The sequence below is a fragment of the Vipera berus genome (assembly GCF_964194415.1).
Source record: "Vipera berus genome assembly, chromosome: 2".
Lineage (NCBI taxonomy): Eukaryota > Metazoa > Chordata > Lepidosauria > Squamata > Viperidae > Vipera > Vipera berus.
In genome coordinates this window covers 208,220,166-208,238,708 of record NC_138203.1, presented here as the reverse complement: position 1 = coordinate 208,238,708, position 18,543 = coordinate 208,220,166, and the positions used below count along the sequence as shown (strand labels likewise).

Sequence of the window (18,543 nt, the reverse complement as noted above, 5' to 3'; positions counted from 1 at the left end):
ACTGGGTGAGTCTATTTATTCCAGTGTAAATCTTGATTTTCTTACTAACAGGCCCCAGTATGTGAGCTGGAACAAGTATTTCTAACACAATTTTCCTGAGCACAGATTCTCCTCAGGGCTGCATCCTAAGTCCACTGCTGATCACCCTGTTGACCCACGACTGTTGTGTTAGGTTTGCCACCAACCATATTGTGAAATATGCAGATGATACAATGGTAGTGTGCCTTATTCAAGATGACAATGAGGGTGCTTACCACAATGAAGTTGAGGGCTTTGTGAACTGGTGTAAGAAAAACATTGGTAAAATCAAAGAGATCATTGTCGATTTCAGAAAAGGCAGGCACAGACACACTCCTGTGTGTACTAATGATTCACCTGTGAAGATGGTTTCCAGCATCAAATTTCTGGGTGTACAGTAGGCTGGCTTGGTCACTAAGGGTGAGACACTGATAAAGCGAGCACAGCAGTGCCTGCATTTTCTGTGTCGCATGAGAAAAACACTACACACCTGGAACACTACACATCTTCATGACCTGTTTTCTTCGTTATCTTGTGGGAGGAGGCTTTGTGGTATCCGAAGCAGAACATCCAGATTCAGTCACACTTTTGTTCCACACAGTGTTAATCTTGTGAATTCTCAAGCATCCTCTTTCCGCTATTTATTCAAGATGGACAGTTATTAATATTTATATGTTATTTATATGTAAAGGTGTAGGTTTATACATATGTTGTACATAGCATGTTTAAATGTGTGTTATGTATGTGTACACTTTTGAGAGCAAGCAACAAAATTTCATTTTTAATGTGTGCCAATGCGCCCATAGGAAAAGATGACAATAAAGGTTATCATCTAAATATATTCATTGTTGGGATATGATGCGGTTTTTCCACAAAGTTGTTTCATTAAATATAAATAATGCTAAATGTTAAAAAGTTAATGAAAGTGTTTGACCATTGCTGGGAATGCTCAAACTAAAAAAAAAAGTCATTCATTCTTGTTGGTTAGTGTGCTGCATTAGTATAGGGATAGTATAGGCTGCTCCCCCACAATCTTTATGTAATCCAGAGGAAAGGGTGATAAAATATTTGATGAATTGTAATCTAATTGCTTCTGTTTCTCCATAAAATTGATCTTTTTTATCCCTTTTCTTAAAGATGGTCACTAGATTTTGAGGCCACTTTTGCATTAAGATTTATTATATAAAGCATTCCATATGTTCCATAAAGCATTGCTGGAACATAAAACAAATTTTGTGTCAGCAAATTAAATATTTCATATGCCCTTCAGTAAAAATAAAATAAAAAGCAAAACAAAATGGAATATGGCTGCTGTAAAAAAAAATTGAATTCTTCCTCCTAAAAAATGTTTTTTGTTTACTTTCTATTCTGGTTTGGCCTGAATCAGATTAAGGCAATTTATTAGTAAACACAGAAGGACATACTTTGTTTTAGAGGTTTTTCAAGGATGAATAGTCTCTATCAAACAGTTTGTGCACTCCTCAGAGACGCTAGCAGTTCTTTTCACAGTGGTATGCCTGCAGAGAAAAGACAAATATAATTCTGGGGAAGAAATTGAACAGATTTGGGTATAAAACTATTTGGGGTAAAGCACATTATTTTTCTGAGTATTGTATTTCATTTTCTGTAATTGTCTCCTTGGTCTCCCCTGCTCCTCTGTGATTGAAACCGGTCATTATGCAGCATTTTCTTATCCTAATTGAGTCTCTTATTAATTCCTTGGAGAAAAAAATGTTTCCTCATAATTAAGACTAATAGGAGACCAGGCGTATCACATATCTTAATTGGATTTATCCTTAGCATACTTCCTTATGACACTTTAGACTAGAGACTCAAACAGCCCTTGACTTTTTCATAAAAATGTAGAGTTCATGATTTAACTGATAATATATCTGAGCTGTGAACCAGGACATTTCATCTTCAAATTTCTCCATAGCTGCATTGGCAGTATGTGCACTAAAACTGGAATAATACAAAAAGATTTGCATGATCACATATGCACTATAGCAGGCATATCAAACTCGTGACGTCATGTGATGTCGTGCGACGTATTGTGACTCTTTCCCCATTACCGGCAATGGGGAGGGAGCGGTTTTGTTGTGATGCGTCCGGCCCGCAGGCCACAGTTTGACATGCCTGCACTATAGCAATGTACAAACATTGTCAACTGCTTAGAGTTCCAGAGGATTTGGCGGTATACAAGTTGAGATACTGAATTTTAGATCTCTCCTCACTTGAGATTAATTTTGGAGAAAAAAATGACCAAAGGTGTCTGTAAAATGATATATTTTGGTCAGTTCACCTTTGCTATTTATCTTACTATTGTGTTTTGAATGCAGCACTTTTTCCAGATGGCACCCAGGATTGTATATAGTTAGTTAGTCCAATGTTAGTTCAATTATTGAATTTTGACTCTAGAGGATAGCTCTTAGGGAGAAGTGGAGAGGATATGAATATGGATATGAATTGTTGTCTGGCTGTAAATAAATGCAGAATTAACTTTGGGAATAGAGAAGGATTCTGTGAATCATTAAAGGAAGACTTGCAGAAAAGATTACACTGTCCTGAAAGAAACTCAAAACTTGTGGTTTTGAAAACAAAACAAACTCTGTTTTTAGTTTAAGATGGGGTCCACAGAAGCTTAGTGAAGTCTTTAAGATTTGGTTATTTTACTAAAATAAAGCACATTCTTTTCTAAAGGAAAGAGGGAAAAGGAAGTGGAAGAGCAGCTGAGAACAGATGTGTCACAATGGCATTGATGGTGGAGGTATGAAGAGAGAAAGTGAGATAAGGGGTAAGCTGAAAGGCCGTATGTAGACTACAGGTAATCCTCAACTTACAACACAGTTCATTTAGTGACTGTTCAAAGTTACAACAGCACTGAAATGCTGGGCTTTATGACTGTTTTTCCACACTTACAACTGTTGCAGCACCCCCATGGTCACAAAATCAAAATTCAGATGCTTGGGAACTGGTTCATATTTGTGACACAAATCATAACACAATCTGGTTTTGCACAATGTGTTACCATTTCCACTTGGAAATCAGAGCCCATCGTTATATAGCAGAATAAGAAAAGTTCATTCCTCCATTTTGAGAGCAAACCACTTGTGCATGCAATACAGTTAAGCTAGTTTTTGTATTAAATATATGTTTATTTAATTCCTCTGAATTATACTCCGCCCCTAGGCTTCACTGTGCAGGAAACAGGATGTAGTAAATAAACATCTTCTATCTCTTTCTCCTAGGCTAAAGGCCGACTCATCTCACTATTGAGGGCTTCCATCCAATTCCGCAGCTCATACCACATCTAACCTAGACTATATGAGAAAATGCTACAAAGTGACCCTAAGACAGTGTCATGACACAAAGCAGCTATGGAATCAAAACCTCATCCTGTACAAAACAAGCATGATCTCAGAGTTTCAAAGACTCAGATATCAGGTTTTGTATTTTCTGTAATTCTAGCCTCTATCTAATATTGCTGTAAGCTTGTTTCTTCCTTTCCAACTAAACCTACAATCTTGTACCCTTGCAAGATTCTCATCTCAAGTGTCCACCAATTACTGCTCAATTTCTCCCTAGCAGCATCTGTTTTCCCTTGGCATTTAACACACACTTTGGGCTTACATACAGTATATATATTTCCTGCTTCAAGGACAATTGGCGATAAGTTTGCATTATGATCTTAGCTTTGTTTGAGCATTTTGAAGCTTGACCAAACAGATAAGGGAGGACTAGAATGATATGAAGTTACACAATAAAATACTAAAATACTGTAAGATATTTCAAGGCCAAACAGGAAGAAGGAAACCAATATTCAAACATCAAAATTCAGAGACAGGCCCCAATAACAGTTTATCACATGGCATTGTACAATATTGTAATTTAATATAACCATTTTCTCATGATATGCTGACTGGAAATGAATTCGGTGTCAGTTGATATGTATATGAATACTGATTGTGTCATTTCTTAAACATTATAATATTAGTATTTTTTACCTACAAAAATATTTCCTTTAAGACATGAACCAAAATCTCTGCTAAATGTTTCTGTTTGCTGTAGATCTTAGAGGTCTAACAACCCATCAGGATGAAAGACTCCATGCTCTACTGTGCAAAGGAATGGAAAACAAGTGACACTCGAATGTGCTCATTCTTGATACCAGCAGTAACTATGAGGGGGAAAAAGGGACATTAAATTGACTTGTGCTTGAAAATGCTCAGCCAGATAAATGAAATGTATAGAATGGCTGTCCCCAAGAAATCTGAATGATTTTGTTCCAACTATCAAATTGAGGAAGCTGCTGTGGTCCTTCTAAGAAGCCAATTACTAAAAAGAGAACATATTTTAAAAGGTTTGATGACTGGAATCAATCTCCTAAAATAATAAAAAACTCCATCATAATACTATTTGTATAGCACAATGACTGTAAAATATTTTTTGAGATAGACCTTCTTATCATAAAATCTAGTTTCAGAAATGAAAAGTTTTTTATTTTCCTTTTCTCATGGCATCCTACACAAATCCCTTACAGTAAAATATTTTTTACAAAATCTTAACCTCCCCCTTCACTTTCTCTATGTTATGTTCAATTTCTTTAAAATAAACCTCCCATTATGAATGTACTGTTCAACTGCACTAGTTACCAAATATGATTTCCACCAGCCACTTATCTGCTGACTTCTCATTTCTCCCTCTTAATCCTCTTTAACTGCTGCTGCTTGAAACAGAGGGTGCTGGGAGAAAACAAGGACCACAAATATATCAGCTGAGACAGGGGTGTCAAACTCAATTTCATTGAGGGCCGCATCAGCATTGTGGTTGCCCTCAGGGGGCCGAGTGGGTGTGGCCAGGGTGGGTGGGGGCTACTGGGTGGGCGTGGCCAGAGTGCATATGGCCTACTGGGTGGGCGTGGCCAGCTCTACATGGTTCGCATCAAGGGTGCCTATGGGGGCCTGGGCAGGAGTGGGACAGATCTGAGGGTCTCTGGCAGGAGGAGGGTCTCTGGGCCAGGGCCAAGGCAGAGGGGGCCGTTCCCTCACTGTTTCCAGGATGGCTTCGCGGGCCACATGAAACCACTTCGCGGGCCGGATCCGGCCCCCGGGCCTTGTGTTTGACATGTCTGAGCTAAGACCTCTAGCTCTCCATCTCATCTGATTTGTGTGGAGTGAAGACTGTTTGGATCATCAAGTTGCTTACCCAAAGCAGCCCCTATTTAATTTTTACTAAAGTGTCCTTTTCAGCACTTTGATTCTGCCATCTCCTTATTCCTTTGGAATAGTTTGCTAAGTAAACATGAAGAGTCATTTTGAATGAAGTACACACACCAGAAACCAAAACTGGAATGATCTGGAATTCTGTAGCAGTTTAGCTGATTCCACAAGTGGGGATAAAGTCCAGGATGTAATGTTCTGTGGACATCGGCCAAATAGATAAGCAGGCTTGAAGATATTTTTTGTGAGCTGTAGCATTCTTATCACATGTTGACAGCAGATGTGTTGCTACCATATCCTTGCTGACAATTTACCAATGTCTGCTCAGGGATCAACCTAATCTTGAAAACCGCCAAATAAATTGGCTGCTTTTCCTGTTCCATTTAGCCCGTGTTCCTCAAAAGCAGAGTCCAAACAGTGACAAGGAGGCCCAAACTCATTCAGCACCATTGTGGTGCATAGGATGTGTCCAGACCCTATAAATAATCACCGTTGTTGCTGGGCACAATACTAATAAAGTCATGATGACAATGGTGCCCAGGATGATTAAGACAATGGCCCAAATGTCCAGAATGTGCTTTGGAAGGGCGAGTTGGGTAGATTCCATGCTCTCTGAGTTACCCATCATCTTCTTGAATTCTTCCCTAAATCAAAAAGAAGGGAAGAAAAGTTATCAAATAGACAGGAAATAAAGCAAAAAGTTAGTATGGTCCTCCAGAGACTGCAACATCCAACAATCCTCACCATTGACCATGATGGTTCAATTCAAGGTGTAGTACATTAATCCATGGAAAGAACAGTTCAAACAAGCATATATTTATCAAATTCCTTAACTGCCCATCTCCCTCACTGAGTCTTTTCTCTACAGCAGTACTGGAATTTCTTTTAAGCAGAGTAGAGCATTTTTAGATATCTTACAAATAGTAAGATGTAAACTAAGTGTTTACAGAATTAAATCTTTAAAAGTAGAAATATCCAGTTTGTGCCAGCAAGGTTAAACAAGCCTAATGGGATAGAATTCCTCAAGCTTGGCAAGTTGAAGATGTCCAGACTTCAACTCCCAGAATTCTTGCCAAGTTGAGAAACACTGGGATAGATCACTTTGAGGACAGAGGCTTGCCCTTATATCATATAGAATTTGATGTAATTTGCTATTTGATTTGCTAAATAAACAAATAAATCCATTTGTGCATTGTAAGATAAAATGGATATATCAGAATGTTCACATTTTTTCTCTTTTTATGGAAGCTGGCAATCATTTGTCAGATAGCAACAGGCAACCTTTATGTGCAGAACGGTAGGATATATGACAGAATGACAGGGAAGCAGCTTTTAAAGTTGGGTTACTGTTTATACACTTATTTTCTTCCATTCAATTATGTCCATTTCTCAGAGACTGCTTGGACAAATCCAAGAAGTTTTCTTGGCAAAGTTTTTCAGAAGTGTTTGCCACTGCTTCTTTCCTAGGGCTGAAAGAAAGTGACTGGTCAAAGGTGCCCGAGTTGCCTTTGTTCCTAATGCACAGCTAGAATTCATGGTCCCCTAGTTTCTAGCTTGATGCCTTAATCACTACACCAAAAGGTTTCTCTACTTGTACACAGGTAGTCCTTGACTTACCACAGTTTATTTAGACTGTTCAAAGTTACAACGGCACTGAATAAAGTGACTTATGACCATTTTTCAGACTTATGACTGTTGCAGCATCCCCATGGCCAGGTGATCAAAATTCAGATGCTTGGCAATTGGTTCATATTTATGATGATTGCAGTGTCCCACGGTCATGTGATCACGTTTCGCAACCTTCTGACAAACAAAGCCAATGGGGAAGCTGGATTCACTTAACAACTGTGTTATTAAGTTTATAACTGCAATGATTCACTGAACAACTGTGGCAAGAAAGGTGGTAAAATCGGTCAAAATTCACTTAATAAATGTCTCACTTAGCAACAGAAAATTTGGGCTCAAAATTGAGGACTACCTGTTCTAAACCATTACAAAATATTCTTTTCAATGGGAGGATCTTTGGAGGAGTGGAAAACCATGTATTCTGATACTCTTCAATAAACTATGTTGTAAAAGTATTTACTATATGTAATTATTATTTTAATTAACCTTTGGTTTATAATCTGATGTGGAGGATCACTGCCCTTTCAGTCCACACACACTGCTTTGTAACTAAGTAGAGAAGAGACAGCTGTTTTAACAATAATGCCTTCGGGAAAGGCTTAACAGGGTTGTTGTTGGAAAAATAGGAGAAGGAAGGAATGTCATGTATTCTGACTGCTTTGAGTTATTTATAAAAATAATAAAGACTGGATAAAAATAAATAAAAATAAATTCAAAGAACACAAGAAAAGTGGAAATAGATAATTGCTCAGAGTAAAGAAGGACTTATTCACCTGACAAGTACATTCCTCACCATTAATGTCAAATAATACTTTCTTACTGTACTTCAGAGATTAATTTGAGACTTATGATGAAGTACTGCTGAGTTGTCTCAAGGCTGCATGAGAGCTGGGAGTTGCCATAATATATAGTTTACATCAATTAATATTATTAACATTATTATTATCATTATTATTAACATTGTTATTAACAACATATAAGAGACTAGACAGGAGATAGAGAGCTTAGCAATAATTTTCATCCCCTTGTGTTAATTTTTTCAAAGCCAAACTTTCCATATCACTCTGCTAGCAAGAATCGGATAAGAGAAAACTTGAAGCTTGAATTTGAAAATGATTCAACAATAAAAAAAATCATTAAAAGCTGCAGCAAATTTCCAGCACTGGATATGTTCCTATTAGTGTATTAGTAGACTTCAGATCCCTCCAAAGGCTAGGCTGGCTTGGCATTCTGGGAATTACAAATCCAACACATTTGGAGGATAGCAGATCAAGGAAAACAGGTTTAGATTAGAGTAGTTAATTTGATATTCTGATCCTATTGCATCAGAAGAAGGTGCAATTCTGAGAGTGAGGTGAAATAAGTTCCTTACTATCAAATGACACTGTAATTGGAAACTTATAGTTGGAAGTGATGGCATTGCCAGTAACCCAAGTTCTAGTAATGCTATTAAAAAAAAGCTTTTTTTAAAAAAAACTGCAGTGTATTTCTATCTTGCACCTGATGGAGAATCTCAGATTTGGAACCCCACTAGAGTAGCATTTACTGCTATAATTAGGAGAAGAACCCTAAGTATTGTGATGGGCAAGGTGATGTGATGGACTACAGTGAAGCAGCAATTTCCCAGGGATGATGGAACACATTCCAAAGGAGGGTGGATGGGTGGGTGAGACAAGCGACAGCACAGTCCACAGCTGGATTGTGAGAAGAGAAAGAGATTTGGGATAGCCACTCTCTAGAATCTGCCAGGGTATAGTTGTTAGGTTAGAGTAGTATAGGTTTAGTCTGGAAAGATTCTGTCTACAGGTAAAGAATTGAATTTTCACTGAATTGTGTTATGTCGTTCTTGGACTAAACCTGACAAGAACATGCCAGCATTTGGCATTTGGGATAGTGGTGAAGTTTGATTTTTCTTTCTAGGAAGGTTTTAATAGTTATTAAGACATTTTAGAGGTTTATTCTTTCTAACTAAATGAAACATCAGAAATAAATCACATAAAAGGGCTTGACCCTTTGTTTGCTCATCAACAAGATCACTGTGACTCTGGGTGTTTTTGCCAAAGAGAAAGAAATCAGGAGGAAAAAAAAAAAGAATGGGTTTGAAAACGAGTCAAATCCAGCAAGGAGATATGGAGGGGGGAAAAAAACCAGGGGAAAAATTATTGCTCCATTCTAACCTCACCTTTCTTCCTCCTGGTCATATGATCCATATCAAAGCTTGTGCAGCTTTCAACTATGCCCAGCTGTACACAGGCACAGTACATTATTTTGTTCTGCAGAAAAAAACTCAGGCGCTTCCTATAGATGCTATTAGTAAAGGAACTGGAAAACTTCCAACATCTACCCCCTCTTGTATAGTTTCTCTTCCAACTTTTTTGCAAACCAAGGAATGAATGTTTACAAATATATGCACAGAAATACATATACATCTTTCTTTGCATCATTTTTTTTGCGTGCGATAGGGAGGAGGGATAGTTTTAGCCAGTGCTTTTTTTGTAAAAAAAAAAAAAAAGGTGCCGGAACTCACACACGTCATACAACCCGCTTTGCCTACCCTACAAGGTTCCATCCAAAAAAGGTGCCGGAACTCCGTTCTGGGCGTTCTATGACAAAAAAAGTCCTGGTTTTAGCCATGACCCACTGAAACAAAGGCCATGCACTTAGCTATTATCCAACTTGAAAAGATGACAATTCAAGTTCTGATTGGCTGGCAACTCTCTGTGCTCATCTGTGCTACAAAGGGCAAACTAGTGATCAGCAGTTTTATGTGACTCCTTGACTCAGATACATAGAGCCATGACTATGTCCACATCATCTCAATATTTGAATAGATCTGCAAATTTTGTCCTAAACAGGATTGAGAGGCACAGAAAGGGTGGTCATCTTGAAGAGATCCATGAATAAGAAGCATTTCAAAACATTCAATCATTGTGTTATCAAAAGCACAAACAATACTAGCCCATCCTATCAGTCCCCCGACAGAAAATTGGCTTTGCTACTCTAGGTTTGTAAACTGTGACACTACTCCTAACTAGATGCAATAGTACGTGAGAATCACCTTGAGGGACAAGGGGAAGAGACGCTGCCTAGGAAACAATGGAAGAAAAGAGGAGGGAACCTTAATGTTCAGAAGGAGAAATTTAGGAAGGAAATCTCCTCCTACCCATGGATCAAGCAGTTGAAAATGGCGGAAAGAGATTTGTATCTTCAGATTTGCAAGGTTCTATTCATGTAGCCTTACAATAAAGTAGAATGAGCTCGTTTAGTTATGTTTCACTTGGAAGGATTGACACTAGATCAGGGTGACGTATCTTTGTAATACCTGGCTTATCTGTGTAAAGCCAGTCCCTACGTTACGGACAGCAAAACAAACACACAACCTTTCACTGATCTCAAACCACACATACATGCCATTTTCTTGTCAACAATATAGAAATTTGTCATTGTCAGCTTCCAGGATGTTTTCTTCAATTTCCCAGGTAACCTACAATTGTAGCCTTCCTAAATCCTGATATTGTTATTTATTTATTTAGTATCATCCCGGTGATGGACAGAGTGGATGCACTCCAGTTTCCCTAAATAAGCTGTTGCTATCTTGAAGGACCAAGGAAGTTGCCTCTGCCTCTGAAATAGCCTGAAAGCCTGAAGAGCCAGCTTTGTTCCCAGAGCTGGGGTTACTGTATTTGGGAGACCCCGTCAGGTTTTTTTGGTCCTGGGTTTTTTTTAAAAAAAAACTGTTTTAACTGTGTATTTGGATTCTGTAAGTCACGCAGAATCCAATGGAATGGGCAGCCATAACAATGTGACTTGTTTTTAGTCCAGCATTGCATGTCAACTATAAGTATTCCTGCTGCTTTAACTGCAACTTCTCACTTTTAAATTTTTTCTCTAAAGTCCTTCCCTGTATGAAAATTAGAAAATTAGTTGAATTTTCAACTAATAAAAGAAATATTTTTTTTACTACGTGAACTAAGTTATTTAAAGATATTGCTAACTGCGGAAGAAAGCAGTTTTAAAATGTAAGGTGAAACTAAATGCATATATACAGGAAATGTAAGCACTGAATTAAATAAATGCCATTTCTGGAAAATTATGTAAACAGTATAGATATATGTGTTTATTCAAAGTAAATCCTTTTGACTTCAATGAGCTTTATTCTTATGTAGGGACTGCAATTTTCAAACATGCATGGCTCAGGAATTCTGGGAGTTGAAGTCCACGAGCCATAAAAGAGCCAAGGTTGCCGACCCCTGCTCTGTGTCCTCAACAGGCACTTTTGCTAAGAGGAGCGTCTGTCCCTTTTTGAAACTTCTCTCCTTGTTCATGGTAATCCCGATCCATGTCAAGATCCTGCACATTTATGCTGTAGAAAAGAAATATACAATGGACAGCTTCATGCTACATGATTGATTTAATATTTAATGTTTTGCCTTACTTTGCACTGGAATCTTCTCTCAATTTAACTGCATTTAAATCTGATTGGCCCACAAATCCAACGAAAGGCATACAATAAATAATTTTTTATTGAGATGTAATTGATTTAACAGATATGAAAGGAGACCTGGATAAAAATTCCTATAACCCCCTCCCCCCACTTTTTAACTCTAAACTGACTCATTTGACATCCCTTTTGCATATAGATAATATAGACTTTGCAGAAGCCTGTTGTGACTTTGACGTCAGAATGAGCAGGTTAAGCTGGAGTCAGGATAAAGATTTTCTCAAGCAATCAAGATCAAAGATAACATTGTTACATCAAAGTTTGTGTGGATTCAAAGGCCAGCTACACCCATCTTCATGTCTCAGAGAGATGACTTGTTAAAACATAGGCATTTTGTAAAAAAGCTGCAAGCAAATCGAAAAATGAATAAACATCCTACTTTGATTTCTCATATTTAATAAGGAGCGATTTAATCACATCTCAAAATTCTATTAATTGACCATATTAACAACCATCTCCCCATTTGTTGTGAAAAGAGAATATGGAAGCCTTACTGCCCAATCTTTTGTACATATGTGTATTTCTAGAGCACTTTTGTGCCCATTGCTAGGATTTAAAAAGGGGGTGCACACATGTACAGTTATAATTGGAAAATTACTCATAACTGGGAAAGTGGATAAGTTGATAGTGTTGCACCTTGCTGATTGCTACTAAGTGGCAATTTACTTAGTTATTTAAGAAAATGTATATGCCTGTCCAACTCACTCTCAGGACTCCAGGCAGCTTACAAAGATAAAAACCCAATAAACAAACAAAAAAAAGCAATACTCTCCTCCCTCACACACACTACCCTGACAACATCAGTCAAATTTAAGCCACTTGATGGGCTCCATCCCATTCTGGGTTTATTTATTATTTATTTATTAATTTAATTTATATACCGCCCTTCTCCCGGAGGACTCAGGGCGGTGAACAGGGCAATGCATAAAAACTAGATACAAAAATTAAAATTATTAAAACGTGATTAAACAATGCCCATAAAATTAATACAAATTAAAATTGAAGTTCATTTATAAAAATCCCACCCCGTCCCATCAGGCCAGGCCAGCTTGTTTAAAGAGATGGGTTTTAAGATCGCGCCGGAAGGAGCGGAGATCGGGCGCCATCCGGAGCTCGACCGGAAGATGGTTCCATAAATCCGGTGCACCCACAGAGAACGCCCTCCCCCTGGGGGCCACCAGTCGGCATTCTTTGACCGGTGGCACCCTGAGGAGGCCCTCTCTGTGGGAGCGTACTGGGCGGAGGGAAGTTGACGCCGGCTGCAGGTGCTCCCCAAGGTATTCCGGACCCATGCCATGAAGGGCTTTGTAGGTCATTACCAACACCTTGAACCTCACCCGGAAGACAACTGGTAGCCAATGCAGCTCGCGGAGCAAAGGTGTGACATGGGAGTATCGGGAAACTCCCAATACAACTCTCGCGGCTGCATTCTGTACCAGTTGGAGCCTCCGAGTGGTCTTCAAGGGTAGCCCCATGTAGAGAGCGTTGCAGTAATCAAGACGAGAGGTCACGAGCGCATGAGTGACCGTACGTAAGGCATCCCGGTCTAGATAGGGCCACAACTGGCGCACCAGGCGAACCTGGGCGAAGGCCCCCCTAGTCACAGCTACAATATGGTCTTCTAAGGAGAGCTGTGAATCTAGGAGGACTCCCAAGTTGCGAGCCCTATCTACAGGAGGTAATGACTCACCCCCCATAGTGAGGGGTAGGATATCCTGAATATCCCGAGATGCCGGTACGCACAGCCACTCAGTCTTGTCAGGATTGAGTCGAAGCCTGTTCCTCCCCATCCAGACCCGGACCGCCTCCAGGCACCGGGACATCACGTCGAGGGCATCACCGGGGTGGTTTGGGGTCGAAATGAAAAGTTGGGTATCATCAGCATACTGATGATACCCAACTCCAAAACCACGAATGATCTCACCCAGCGGTTTCATGTAGATGTTGAACAGGAGAGGCGAGAGGACCGACCCCTGAGGGACTCCACAAACGAGAGGCCTCGCGGTCGACCTCTGCCCCCCTGCCAACACCGACTGCGAGCGTCCCAGGAGATAGGAGGAGAACCACTGAAGAATCGTGCCTCCCACTCCCAATCCCCTGAGACGCCGCAGCAGGATACCATGGTCGATGGTATCGAAAGCCGCTGAGAGGTCTAATAGGACTAGGACAGAGGAATATCCCTTGTCCTGAGCCCTCCAGAGATCATTCACCAGCGCGACCAATGCCGTCTCCGTGCTGTACCCGGGCCTGAAGCCCGATTGGTACGGGTCTAGATAATCCGCTTCATCCAGGACCAGAGGGAGCTGATGCGCCACCACACTCTCAACAACCTTCGCAAGAAAGCGAAGGTTGGAGACCGGACGAAAGTTATTCAACACAGCCGGGTCCAAGGCAGGCTTCTTGAGGAGAGGTTTCCCAAGCCTCTTGACAAAACATGGTCCTCTAAAAGAGTGTCAAAGTGGGGTGGGGGGCAATCTTATCTCTGCAGGGATGATGTTGCACAGGTAGAGAGGCACCATGGAGACGGCCCTTCTTGGTCACAGTAGATATACCACCTTAGGAGAGGAGACCTGTAGCATTCCCTGCCTCCATGTTCTGGTAGATTGGGTAGATGTGACTGGGAAAAGATGGTCCTTCAAATAACCTGGTCCCAAGACAAGCAGGGCTTTGAAAGTGGCAATCAGCACCTTGATTGGACCTGGAAACAGCAAATTCAGCTCCCGGAGGAGAGATGACACATGTGCACATCTAAGCCTGCACAAAACCATACAAACCATTGCATTTTGAACCAATTGAAGTTTCCAGATACTTTGCAAAGGCGGCCTCATGTACAGTGGGTTGTAATAGTCAAGATGGGAGGTGACTAGGGCAGGAATGACTACTTTTTTTAAAATTCCATTTATATCCCGCCCTTCTCCGAAGACTCAGGGCGGCTTACAAGCTTAGCAGTGAACAGGGATTGTTCATCCAGGAAATGGCATAACTGGTACATCACCCACAGTTGCACAAAGGCCCTCCTGGCTACAACTGCCATCTGTTCCTCGAACAGGAGCCATGAATCCAGGAGAATCCCCAGAACGCACACTGGATCTTGTCTGGGAGGATGCCACCCATCCAAGACCAGAGATGGCAATTGTTCATGGACAAAAGAACCCCAAACCCAGAGCCATTTGGCTTTGCCAAGGTTCAGTTTCAGTCTGTTGCTCCCCATCCAGCCTCCAAGCATTAAGAGAGGGAGGTCATGGCATCAGTTAACTCACCAGGGGCCAAGACATAGATGGATGTTATCAGCATGTTGATGATATTTCAGCCCATGGTGGCAGATGATCTCACCCAGCGGATTCATGTAGATATTAAACAGAAGCAGAGAAAGTGCTAAGCCCTGTAGGGCCCCACAAAGCAGGGGATGAGAGCTAGACCTCTAACTTCCTATCAACACCAACTGAGCCTGAACACAGAGGAAGGAAGTGAACCAGAATAGCACAGGGGCACCCCACTCCCAATCCCTGAAGCTGCTCCGAAGCATACCATGGTCAATGATATAGAAGGTTGCTGAGAGGTCAAGTTGACTATAGCAAGGACAGAGATCATCAAAAAGGCCCTTTCCGTCCCATATCCAGTCCTGAACTCTAACTAAAAAGGGTCCAGATAATCCATTTCATTCAGAAATCCCTGGAGCTGCTGTGCAAGCATTTTCTCAACAACCTTCTCTCGAAAGGGAAGACAGGAGATATAAAATAGTAAAAAAGGTTAGTTAATTTAGGATAGGTTTTCTCTATCTAGTGACAACTTAGCAACCAGTCATTAGAAACACAATTATATAGGAACAGGGCTCTCACACCAGAATTGCAAAAATTTAAACAATAAATTGATGACAGCAAACAGGAATGTCTATGTTTCTTTGCTTCATTTAATGACTGCTTGGAGTTCTTTAGCCCTTATATTGATAGGCTAGTGGTAAGATCAGATTCAAGATCAGATTTAAGCCTATTCCTAATAGTATCATAAAGATACAGTAGCACTGATCCTCAATAGTAACATAAACCCATTTTTTGAAGTAGTAAAACTTCTACGGTTGCTGGAATTGGGTATGTGTAGTTTAACGAAGAGAAGAGTGAGGGGTGACATTGTCCAAAGTTGTCCACTATATCTTAGAAAGAGGCAGCACAGAAGAAAGAGAAACAAACTCATACTGGAAATTTCCAGTAGGAAATTAGAATCAGATTGCTGCCAAGCATCATAATAATGAAGCAGTTAGAAACACGTCTCTTCCTCTAGCAATTCTGGACAAAAAATATGAATGCCAACACGATATTTAACAGGAACTAATTGCTATTTGTTCATTACCCACGATATTTAACAGGAACTAATTGCTATTTGTGCATGTACCCATTTGTTCATTAAGCTAATGGATAGGGACACCTTCCTTACTTTACACAGTGCTACCATAAAGGTCCAAGTGAGAAAGGATCTTAAGGGGCTTCTTTTCAGTGATTATCAAACTTCACAAATATTTTCTCCCTATGATTACCACCATAGCAACCCCTGGAAACTTATTCTGACTGTAGAAATGAATAACGGAGATTGTAAAAGAATCCATAGTGGGCAGTCAAAAGCCTTTATCCTTTTGAACTACATAAAGAAACCTATAGCATGTTTTCTACAAATTTTCTACACATTTTATTTTGTCAAATCAATATACGTCCTCCAACAGCACCAACGCAGGCCCAGGCACACACAAGATTAGAAGAGCCATTACATCTTATGTGATACTTGTCATGCTCTTCCAGCAATGCCCCTTACCTAGGACAAACAGGATAAACTTTGGACAAAAGAATAAATGGGCACAAGTTTGACATCAGACTCAAAACAAGGACAAAGAAATTTCAGAGTGATTCAACCTCTCAAACCTTCTACTGTGGATCTCAAAGTGGTTATTTTGAAAAAAAAAAGAGGTTTTAACAGCATCTTTGAAATGATTGAGCTTACATACATCAGAAGGTTTAAGGCTTTCTCAAAAGGCCTCACTGAATACAATGTTTTAACACATTACAATAGGTACTTAATATAACAAAAGACATCTAAATTGATCAAGTAATCAGCATAATCAACCTATCTTCCCCTCCCTTCTCCTGCCCTCACATCCTTCTAGTCACTGCAGCTCTCAAAAGTGTATGTCTTTAATAAAATTTGTTAGTCAGAAAAATTGTCTAGTCACTGCAGCTCTCAAAAGTGTATGTCTTTAATAAAATTTGTTTGTCAGAAAAATTGCTATCAGACTCCTCCTGATTTATGCTAACACAGCTCTCCTCCTACAATGCCTCCCGAACCACAAGAATTTTCAGTCATCCCACAGCCAAGTGCTGTGATGAGAAAAAAAACAACAACCCCACAGCACAGAACTGGCTAAGACATCTCAGCAAAAATAACTGGATATATTTGTAGCGTGCAATAAGGGCTTTCAGGTAAAAGTCTCACCAAGAATGTTCTTTAAAATGAGAAAACAAAGCAGCCGTAATCCAGCATCCAGAGACTGCATCAACATGTCGTTTCACCTATATGCCTCAAGGCTTGTATGTCTCAAAGGTTCACCTAGAAAAAAAAACACGCTCCTGGAAATATAATGGAGCGCTACTTTTCGGGAGCCAAATAAAATTACTGACAAGACAACCCTATCCGGGGAAAAAAAACTGACTAAAAACGCTCAAACCAGAAAAGGGAACTTCTGAAAAGCGAACCAAAGACGGACTTTTAATTTTTTATTTATTTAACAGCGTGGAGTTTCCCGTGGGACCGAAAAATAGAGAAATGAGTCCAATGGAAGAGAAACGGCAATCGTGCAAGCGGGAAAGGAAGTGTGAAAGCTGTATATTAAAAAAAATCGCGTTTTTTTTCCTAAGGATCCACCAAGTCGTCCAAAATTTACTGGAGTTCTCCCTTAATGGCCACGAACCAGTTCCTGCTTACCCTGAAATTGCATCGCAATCCGAATCAAAACTGTGTGTGTGTGTGTGTGTGTGTGTGTGTGTGTGTGCAGCATTGCTACCTACTGACTGACTTACCCAAGTTAGTTCGTTGTTGGAGGTAAGCCGCCCGTGGGCTGCATCCACTTTCCTGGGAGGAAGCCCCGCGGACTTAGAGGGTAAAATGTTCAAGCGCCCCTCGCGCTCAAGAACCGGTACCTTCCCGCCTCCGCGCCCGCCCCCTCCTTCGAAAATAATAATAATAATAATAATAATAATAATAATAATAATAATAATAATAATAATAATAATAATAATAATAATAATAATAATAATAATAATAATAATAATAATAATAATAATAAATCACCTGCTCGGCTCGGGTCAAAGGGGCAGGACGCCCTTCGCGCCCATCAGCGGGAAGGTCGCCTTGCGTTCAGGCAGGAAGAGGCGAGTTTCCGGGCGCTGGAGCCGTCCGCCGCCCGACGTGATGCTTCCCTTCTCAAGAAAGGAGGATAAAGCGCCGCACAAGGGTTTTTCTCGTCCGGCGTAAAAGTGACAGAATAATTCTGTTTAGCTTGGCTCGCAGGCAGGCAGGCTGGCTGGCTGGCTGGCCGGCTGGCTGGCAGCCTTTCGTAGCCCCGGCCAGAGCTTCCCTTCTACTCTCAAGAGAGAGAAGAATGAATTCCAAGACTCGAACAGCTCTCGTCTGCAGGGCTTCGTTTGTTCTCATTGCCCACCGAGCCACCTAGTGGTGGGTAAAGGCGTGAAGATCCCTCGACAGGCGTTTAGTGCCAAAGGGAGGGAGGGAGGGAGGGAGGGGTGCGTGATTGGTGATGTGCCCCCAAGTTGGTGTCGACTCCTAGATAGATGTTCTTTCTCTATGACGATCTTTCCCTAATGTTTTTCAGGTTTCCCAACAGTGCACCCATCGCTACTGTAACTGAATCCACCCACCTTGTGCTGGCCTTCCACTTTTTCCTTCCTTCCACCTTTCCCAGCAACAGAGTCTTTTCCACAAAGCCATTGTCCTCAATTAATCTCCTCAAGAAACAATGGATGGAAACTAACCAGGGAGAGAAGCAACCTGGAATTAAGGAGAAACGTTCTAATAAAGAGGAAATATACTAAAATAATAGTGAAATAAATGTATTCTTGTCCTTAGAACAGATGCTGATCAAGGAAGCCATAATCCTGTTAGCGTAACTACACGTAT

The 18,543-nt window shown here is 40.5% G+C and overlaps 1 protein-coding gene across 2 annotated transcripts; it reads right to left on the bottom strand.

Annotated features, from left to right (window-relative positions):
- Window positions 1-922: 922 nt before the first annotated feature.
- SMIM3 (small integral membrane protein 3) lies at window positions 923-17,986 on the bottom strand. 2 transcript variants are annotated; one of them, XM_081321169.1, is made up of 3 exons: window positions 17,698-17,986; window positions 5,352-5,881; window positions 923-1,535 (listed from the first exon to the last, which is right to left on the bottom strand). In XM_081321169.1, the coding sequence occupies exon 2, from the start codon at window positions 5,863-5,865 to the stop codon at window positions 5,674-5,676; it is 192 nt and encodes a 63-aa protein (XP_081177295.1). In that variant the 5' UTR covers window positions 5,866-5,881; window positions 17,698-17,986; the 3' UTR covers window positions 923-1,535; window positions 5,352-5,673. The 2 variants fall into 2 exon arrangements, with proteins under 2 accessions (XP_081177295.1, XP_081177296.1); XM_081321170.1 differs by lacking the exon at window positions 17,698-17,986 and adding an exon at window positions 17,427-17,494.
- Window positions 17,987-18,543: the final 557 nt, after the last annotated feature.

Excerpts from the sequence above, each read along its gene's own strand:
- SMIM3 (XM_081321169.1), bottom strand. The coding sequence starts at position 5,865 with ATGATGGGTAACTCAGAGAGCATGGAATCTACCCAACTCGCCCTTCCA.